The 8,833-nt window shown below is 41.7% G+C and overlaps 1 protein-coding gene across 1 annotated transcript; it reads right to left on the bottom strand.

The window, feature by feature from the left end:
* Positions 1 to 354: 354 nt before the first annotated feature.
* ZNF397 (zinc finger protein 397) lies at positions 355 to 6,425 on the bottom strand. Its single transcript, XM_012656610.1, has 4 exons — positions 6,352 to 6,425; positions 4,121 to 4,612; positions 3,708 to 3,849; positions 355 to 1,792 (listed from the first exon to the last, which is right to left on the bottom strand). Exons 2-4 carry the CDS (start codon positions 4,532 to 4,534, stop codon positions 744 to 746), a joined length of 1,605 nt encoding a protein of 534 aa, XP_012512064.1. The 5' UTR covers positions 4,535 to 4,612; positions 6,352 to 6,425; the 3' UTR covers positions 355 to 743.
* Positions 6,426 to 8,833: the final 2,408 nt, after the last annotated feature.

Here is an 8,833-nt window from a genome sequence, read left to right as displayed (position 1 = left end):
GCCAACACCCCTGGCTAAGTCCTACTCGTCCTTCAGGTCATCTCCCCCATTTTCCTCATTCAAGGTTGAGGATGCCCAAGGTCGCACAGCACTGACCACAACAGTGTCAACTGCCTATTTGGCTGCCATGCCCATTTAGACCATAGAGATTATGTCTTGCTTTCCATTGTATCCCTAGTCCCTGGCACAAAGCAAGTACTCGATAAATAACTATTGGATAAATTAATTTATATTCTATCTTCTCATGCCTATATAAGTTCCGGCCTGCCCTGGGCTCAACAAATCATTGATGAAATCATCCCCCCTCCTTTCTTGCTGCCCTGTCGCTCTTCTTTATTGGGTCAGTAAATTTCGAGTTCCTGAGACAAAGTCCCTCGTGCTGTCCACACCATCCCCCTAACCTGGCACGCTGACAATCAAATGCAGTGGCAGAGCCTGGGTCACTTTTCATGATATTCCCATAAAAAATGAAGCTTCTAGGTTACATTCCTATCTTTCATTTTTCCTGAGTATTCCTAATGGTAAGAGAAAAGCTGGAAGTAATGATTCTCCTGTCTTCTATTCTGATTAGTCACAGGAAAAGCTTTCAAGGGGCAATTTACACTGGCATTGGGAAATGCTGCAAAAAGCAAGTTAGACTGACTCAAGATCTGGTAGTTTACAACCTTTATGGAGTCTTCCTCTAAAGTAAACCCTTTTGATTAGCGAAGATAAAAATTTGAAGTATTTACAATATTCACAAGTTACTTTACAGTGTGGACTCTCTGATGACGCATAAGGACTGATCTGTGCCTGAATGTCTTCCCACATCCACCGCATATATAAGCCTCATCCCCAGAATGAATTCTCTGATGCTGAACAAGGGCTGAGCTCCTTTTGAAGGTTTTGCCACATTCATTACACTGATAAGGTTCCTCTCCACTATGAATTCTCTGGTGTCTGATAAGGTTTGAACTCAAACTGAAGGCTTTCCCACATTCATTGCATTCATAGGGTTTCTCTCCACTATGTATTCTCTGATGGGTAATGAGCTCTGAGCTCTGCCTGAAAGCTTTTCCACATTCGTTACATTCATAGGGTCTCTCTCCTGTATGAATTCGCTGATGTCTAATAAGTTTTGAGCTCTGGCTAAAGGTTTTCCCACACTCGTTACACTCGTAAGGTTTCTCACCAGTGTGAATTCTTTGATGTATAATGAGATATGAACTTTGGCTGAATGCTTTGCCACACTCATTACATTTACAAGCTTTCTCACCAGTATGGATTTTCCGATGTCTAATGAGGGCTGAGCTCTGATTGAAGGCTTTCCCACATTCACTACATTCATATGCTTTTTCACCACTGTGAATTCTCTGATGAATAATAAGGTATGACCTCAAACTAAAGGCCTTCCCACACTGGTTACACTTATAGGGCTTTTCTCCAGTATGGATTCTTTGATGTTGTGTTAGAGAGGAATACTGCTTAAAGCTGTGCCCACATATTTCACATCTATACGGTCTCTCTTCTGGAGGAAATTTCTGACACGTTATAGAGTTTGCAGTTAGAATCAAACATCTTTCGGGATCACTATAATGAGCTCTCTTTCCTCGAGATTTGTGTGTGAAGATCACTTGCCTAAAACTGCCCGCTTGGGAAGGAGATCTTCTTAATTTCTCCCCTGTAGCACTTCCTTGCTTCCACTCTAAATTGCTTTCATGCTCACTAACTCCTCCCAATGAAGGTTCCCCAGGGAGTCGTGATTTTTCTCCTGAAATGTCCTCCATTGTTGCTGTTTCATTGTTCTCACAATCTGAAATGACAAATAGCAAAAATAGATTATACATTTCTCCAGTCACTCTCAATACTTTCTACATGATAGAAAAGAGAGCTTCTTCCTGCAAAAATGGCACTGATCAAAATAGGGCCTCTCCTCTCTTCTAATGTTGAAGTCTACATCTACACTTTGAATTTAATCCTTTCCTGCCTCCTTTGAAATATCAATTGATCAATTACTTACTATCTCCTTCCTATTATTTTCAACCTCTTTCTCCACAGACTCCTGTTCATCAGCATTTAAATAAGCTCAAGTCTCTCTCATCTTTTAAAATCAAGCTCCCTGCTTACACATCTCCTTCGAGCAATTTCACTCACTCCCATTCATAGTAAAGTTTCTTGTAAAGGGTTGTCTGTACTCATTCCCATTCTGCAATCTGGGTTTTGTCTTACGTTCCCCCCACAACTCCCACCACATCCACTGATATGACTCTCCTCAAGGTCACCAACTTCACAGCTGTTTAATCCAATGGGTACTTTATAGGTCTTATTTAGTTGACCTCTCCATAGCTGACACCGAGGACCACACGTTCCTTCTAAAGACATTCTCTTCAAGGCTGTATCAGCCTGATTTCTGTGGCTGTTCCTTCTTAGATTCTAGGGCTAGTCACTCAAACACTGTGTTCCTCCAAATACTGTTCTAGGCTCTCATGTATCATCACTCTATAAACTGTCTACTCCCAGGCTTTAATTACTACTTATACTGTAAGCTAATGTCCCCCCAGACTCCCAGATCCCCAATTCTATTAAGCTCCAGACTCTCAAATTCAACTGCTAATGGGGCATTTCACTTGTGAATATTTCACTTGCACCAAAATGTCCAAACTAAACACATCATTAGATATGTTTGTTTTCCCCATTTGCAAGAATTGCATCACCATAAACCAGGTTGTTCAAGACTGAAACCTGAGCATCATCTTCAACTCCTCTTCCTCATGCTCTACTTTTAACAATTATCAGATATTGCAATGAAGTTTAAATGCTGATGAACAGAAGTCAGCTTTTATCTTCCCCACCCCTACTATAACACATATTGATTTATTCACTGTGGCCACTTGGATTACAACAGTTTCTAACAGGATTCTACTAGTGATTCCTCAAATCCATCCTCAACTTTGCAGCTAGGTTCTAAACCACAAATCCAAACATGTCATTCACTTGTCCAAAATCCTTCAACTTCACCCCACTGAACTTAAGAGACTGTACAAATGAATGAGCAAGACATACAGGTTTTCACACCTTGGGTCCCATTTTACTCTCTAGTTCATCTCATACCACCCCTCTCCCATCAATTCTCCATTCAAGTCAAACTGAACTAACTGCAATTTTCAAAGTTGTATTATCTCACCTTAAGCACTCTGTGGTCTTTACTTGGGTCACTCCTCCTCCCACCTATTTACCTGGCTTTCCCCTACTCATAGTTCAAGTCTTAGTTGAGATGTGTCTTCTTCCAGAAAGTGTTCCTTGAACTTTTAAGACTGGGTCAGGTAACTTTATATATGCTCCCATAGTACCCAGTGCCTACTTTTATTCTATAATTTACTATGCTATATTGCAATTGCCTTTTTGCCTATCTACCACCCACCACTTTGACCTGAAAGCTCCCTGAAGACAGAGACCCAGTGTCTACCACAGTACTAGACATGTATTAGTACCCTACGAAGTTACAAAATGATGGAATAAGTAAATGAATGACAAGGAAACTGACACAAGGAAGGCTGAATGCAATTTCCTGAGGGTTGCTGAATACAAAATGCTAAAGTGAACACCTCTGGTTTAGAAAAATAAAGTTGATGCTCACATGTAGCAAGTTTATAAAATGAATTAATTTTGTATCCTCAAAAACAGAGGCCTAACTGATAAGAGTTCCCAGATGAGTTTCTATTCCTCACCACTTTTAGGGGAAAGGCAAGGTTTCCAGGATTTCAGCTGTGTCTTTAAAGGCTGGAACTGGATGTTTGTTGACTCTTGGGATGCTCCAAGACATGTTAAATCCTTCCATGGCACTGCTGGTCCCTGTAGACTAGCTGGGACCTAAAATCAATAAAATATGGTTAGCTTTGTAAGAAAATCCCTAGCAACACTGCTTAGTAAAAGTCTTAAAGAGGTTAATGAGGATATCTCCAGAGATGAAGGATAGGGGAAAAAAACATTTAAGGGTAGAAACAGGTATGGCCCCATCAGTCACTTCAGGGTTAGGGTTCAGTAGAGACATATAAATCTTCACCCTACTGTTTTGATGATACCACATACTCCAAGCTGTAAATTCCTTTTCTTATAACATATCACTTCTCTCTGTTCCCACCTGCTGCCCTGGATCATCAAACTCCCTCTCCAAATCCTCCAGCAGGGTCACAGCTTCCTCGCCACTCTTTGGGTTACGTTGCTGAACCCAGATCTGCAGCTCCTCAGGCAGGATGCTCAAGAACTGCTCCAGAACCAGTAGTTCCAGGATCTGCTCCTTTGTGTGCAACTCTGGCATTAGCCACTGATGGCAAAGCTCCTGGAGTCGGCCCAGAGCCTCCCGGGGCCCAGGTGTCTCCTGGTAGCAAAACTTTCTGAATTGCTGGCGAAATTCTTCTTGGCAGGATTGGGTATTCCCATTCTGTTTAAATTGTGGATCCCAGGAAACACCCTCTTCTATTTTCACTAGTATTAGTTCTGGTCCCTGAGGATCCTGAGGTATCTGAGTTGACACTCCTCTGGATTCCACAGCCATTCTGGGCTAAAACAGTTTAGCCAAAAGTGCAGTACAACTGGGTTCTGTGCTTCAGGAGTGTGAATAATCTCTTCTTTCCTAAAGGATATGTATACATATAGAAAAAAAGGCACTGTTAACTTATAGCAGTGAAAACAATTTCTAAGAACTTGTAATAAAGGTCAGTCACTCCAGTAACACATTGAAAGGAAGTAGGTTTGCAGCTATAATTAAACAGTAATCAACTGACAAACTAAAAATCCTTTACCTCATTCAGTGCCTCTCATTATGTAGAATTCATACTTTTGTTAGAAAAAATATTTTAGAAGCAAAAGAATACAGTATTAACGTCAATCACATAAGTGAGAAAATTATTTTTTTCAACGCTCTTTTTTTTTTTTTTGAGACAGAGTCTCACTCTTTTGCCCAGGCTAGAGTGAGTGCCGTGGCGTCGGCCTAGCTCACAGCAACCTCAAACTCCTGGGCTCAAGCGATCCTCCTGCCTCAGCCTCCCGAGTAGCTGGGACTACAGGCATGCGCCACCATGCCCGGCTAATTTTTCTTTATATTTTTAGTTGTTCAATTAATTTCTTTCTATTTTTCAGGCTGGTTTCGAACTCCTGAGCTCAAACAATCCGCCCACCTCAGCCTCCCAGAGAGCTAGGATTACAGGCGTGAGCCACCGCGCCCGGCCTTCAATTCTCTTTTAATCCTGATTGCACCAAGGAGAAAAATCTCAGTCTTTCACATGTATGTTAACTTTGAAGAACTCCCTTTCTATTTTATTTATTTACTTTTGTAGAGACAGGGTCTCACTCTGTCGCCCAGGGTGGAATGCAGTGGTGCAATCATAGCTCACTGTAACCTTCAATGCTTGGCCTCAAGCAATCCTCCCACCTCGTCCTCACAAAGCGGTGGGATTACAGGCATAAATTACCTCAGCTGGCCCCTGGTATAGGTTTCAGACGTCCAAGGATAACTATATTTAAGCAGAATTTAATAATGATAATTTTAAACATTTATTTATAGCTACCTTTTATCTATAGAAGGTAATGTTGATTTTCATTTAAGGTAGTAATAAAACATTTTCTAAAATTCACACTAAACATTAGTGGATTTAAGTAAAAATATTATGGGATATTTGCCATTTGATCACATTTGGTGTTCACTGAATTTCATCAACAAACACTGAGGTACTTACTATGGGCTCTGTCCTGAGCCAGGCATTAGGTGAAGGTTTTTGCTTGTGAATAAATGAGTGTACTGAGGAATTAACCAAGAAATATTTATAAGATGCTTATCATGTGTTCCAAAAACATGTTAGATATCATAGGCACAGTAGAAGCAAAAAAGGTCAATCTCAGCTCTCAAAAAGCTTAAAATATCCTGGGAGTAAAAAATTTTCAAAGTGAAATATGGTAACAAATAATTATGTTTTAAATTTTGTGATATAGACCAAACATGAACTGATTTTAGGAGGGAGGATATCGATAGGAGTGTATGCCCTTGAGGACAGATGAGTAAAATTCAATCTTAACGCAACGGTTAACTTTAAAGGTTAATTTAGGCTACCAATTTGTGATTTATTAACCAGCCTGGCTGCATTAACTAGCCCTTCTATTTTTATATGCGTGGTTAAATCACAGGAGTTGCGAAATCATGGGAGTAGGGGAACTGCATTTTCCGATGGAAAGCAGGGGCTTGAGTACAGGCCTCCACCAAGGGGCCCGCGACCCAGGGCTGGGCAGGCCAGGGAGAGGGGCTCCTCCACCCCACGCCCGCCGCCGGGCCGCGCGCCGTCCCCGCCCTCCCTCCGTCTGGGGGCCCGGGTCCCTCACCGCGAAGCCCAAGAGCTGCCAGGGAGCAAGTTCCTGACCCCGACCGGCGAGCCACAAAGACAGGAAGTATGCGCCCTCAGTCTTCCGCTCTCGCGCCCTCCGGAGCCCGTGTTCGCCCACCCCTTGTTCTAGGCAGCCAATCAGCGCTGCGGGTTCTACTCTTTCTCCCGCCTTCCCTCTGGGGCCGCTCGCCGGGCGAAACCCGGAAGCCCCGACGAGGGTGCGCTGAGAGGCGGGGGTGTTTGTGATCAGCGGCTCCCGGAGGGCCCCAACCCCGGCTGGGCCACCTCCCATTCTGGCCTTCTCTCGCCATCATCCGTCATTCTTGGCGTCGCGTCCCGCCTCTTCCCACTCCCAGTTTCCGAGAGAAGTATTAGAGTTTTCTGTAATCCCGGTTCTTTTCCAGGATCTCCAACAAAAGTAAACGCAATGGTGAACAGGCTGGCCAAAAATTAACACTTACATTGCATATCATTTTGGCCTTGAAACAGCTCTTTGCGGTAGCTATCTTGTCCCCATTTTACAGCCCTAGACGTTGCCCAAAGTCGAGCAGCTTGTGGCCTGGAACGACGAAGCCCCCCATAGTTCAAGGAGACTCTGGTGTCTCAGACTCCGATCCTCTAACGCAGGGTTTTCCTATTTTTCACTGGAACCTAGTTGGCATTAAGTCTTACTATACTTTTTTCTTTGGCCATTTAGTGGGTGAAAAATGATCTCTAATGTTTTAAGATATTTCCCCCTCATGTTTATTGACCATTTATGGTTCTTCAGAGAAATAGCTTTTCCCATTTTTAAAATTAAGGTGTTAGTATTTTTTTTATTTGTGAAAAGGTTTCACTTGTTGAGGATATCAACTCATTTGTTACAAATATTTTCCCTTTTATTTGTATTTAATTATTTTTAAAATGTTAGTACATAGGGTAAGGTGATGCATACATAGAAACAAATTTTCCTTTGTGAGCGAAGACTTTTAAAACATACATAGTTGGAAAAAAGTGCTCCTTACCATATAGAGCTGTTAGTGACTCGCTAATTCTTAATCATTGTGAAATGACTACAGCAATTTTACAAAGCAAGACAACATTATCACTTTGTGTTTCAATTGCCTATTGCTGCATTACAAATGACTCCAAGACTTAATGACTAAAAACAGCAGATGTATTATTGCTCACAATTCTATGGCCAGGAATTCAGGCAGGGCTTAGCAGCGATGGCTGGTCTCTTTTTTATGAGGTATCAGCTACAGAGGCTTAACTGGGACTGGAAGATCCAAAATGGCTTCACTCACATTGCCGAAGTCTAGTGTTGCCTTCAGGAGTTCAGCCTAAGCTTTCTTACATAGTGACTAGCTTCCAAGAGAGTGAAGGGGGAAGGGTGAACCTAGTTTTCCCAAAGCCTAGTTCTGGAGCTAGCATTGTATTTATTCCTTCTGCAGTATTCCAATAACAGAAGGATTACTTTGGTGGAAAGGGGAAATAGACTCCATCGTTAATGAGGGGAGCAGCTTGATCATAGGAGGAAATTTTGGCAGTTATCTTTGCATCCAACTTACCACACCTTGTTATATTGAAAAGCCTACTATTTAGGAGTGAAATTGTTGAAAAAGAGAAGGTATTATCAGTTAAAATGCTTTCAACTGCAGTAACAGAAACCTTACTAAATGTCTTTATTGTTTAATTCTCCCTTTTTTAATCCTACATAGCTAGATGTGTGGAAGTGAAGTGATTCCTAGGTTTGGTTAATTCAGTGTCTTGAAAATATTGTCAAGGACTCAGATTCCTTCCTTCCTTTTGCTCTGCCATCTTTAAGTGTGTTGGTTTGTTCTCCAGTCTGGCTTTCCTTATAGTCCTAAAATGGTTCTCTCAGTTCCTGATTACAGAAGATGGCCAGAAGCACAGAAAGGAAACATCCTTATCTTCTGCCTCTTTTTAAGACTAAACAAACCCTCCTCTTCTCCCAACAGATTTTCCACTCACGTCCATTAGCTACAATTGCTTTGAGTGCCTGTGCTAACACTGACAAGGGTGGTGAGGCCTCCATGGTGGGCTTAGGTCAATTGAAATTTATATCCCAGGGCTAAGGAGAGGGCCAGCCTCTCCTAAAAGACACAGAAACTCTTTGGAGGGTGTTGAAAAGGCAGAAAAGGGGATAAATGTATGAATATTGAGTGTACAACTGTAATATTTACTTCAATAGGTAATCTGATTCCCCTGTATAGGTAAGAAAGTAAGACACTAGGAAAAAATTCAGATTCCTATTCTTCCTTATAAGATGCTACATACATTTAAAATATAAATCAATTATTAATATATTTGCAAGAGACGTAGATCAGAGATTTAGAGCTAATTTTAGGACTTGGTTTAAATTCTCAGTGGGATAGCAACTGATACTCCCTAGGGCCTTAGCCAACAATTTTCATTTGCACAGCTTATTTAACATTCAGTATTCTCAATTATATAAATGCCCTCAAAGATCATTCCCT

Source organism: Propithecus coquereli, unplaced genomic scaffold (genome assembly GCF_000956105.1).
Source record: "Propithecus coquereli isolate 6110/MARCELLA unplaced genomic scaffold, Pcoq_1.0 Scaffold51, whole genome shotgun sequence".
NCBI classification, from domain to species: Eukaryota; Metazoa; Chordata; class Mammalia; order Primates; family Indriidae; genus Propithecus; species Propithecus coquereli.
The sequence above is the reverse complement of the archived record's forward strand: the minus strand, read 5'-3'. Positions and strand labels throughout refer to the sequence as shown.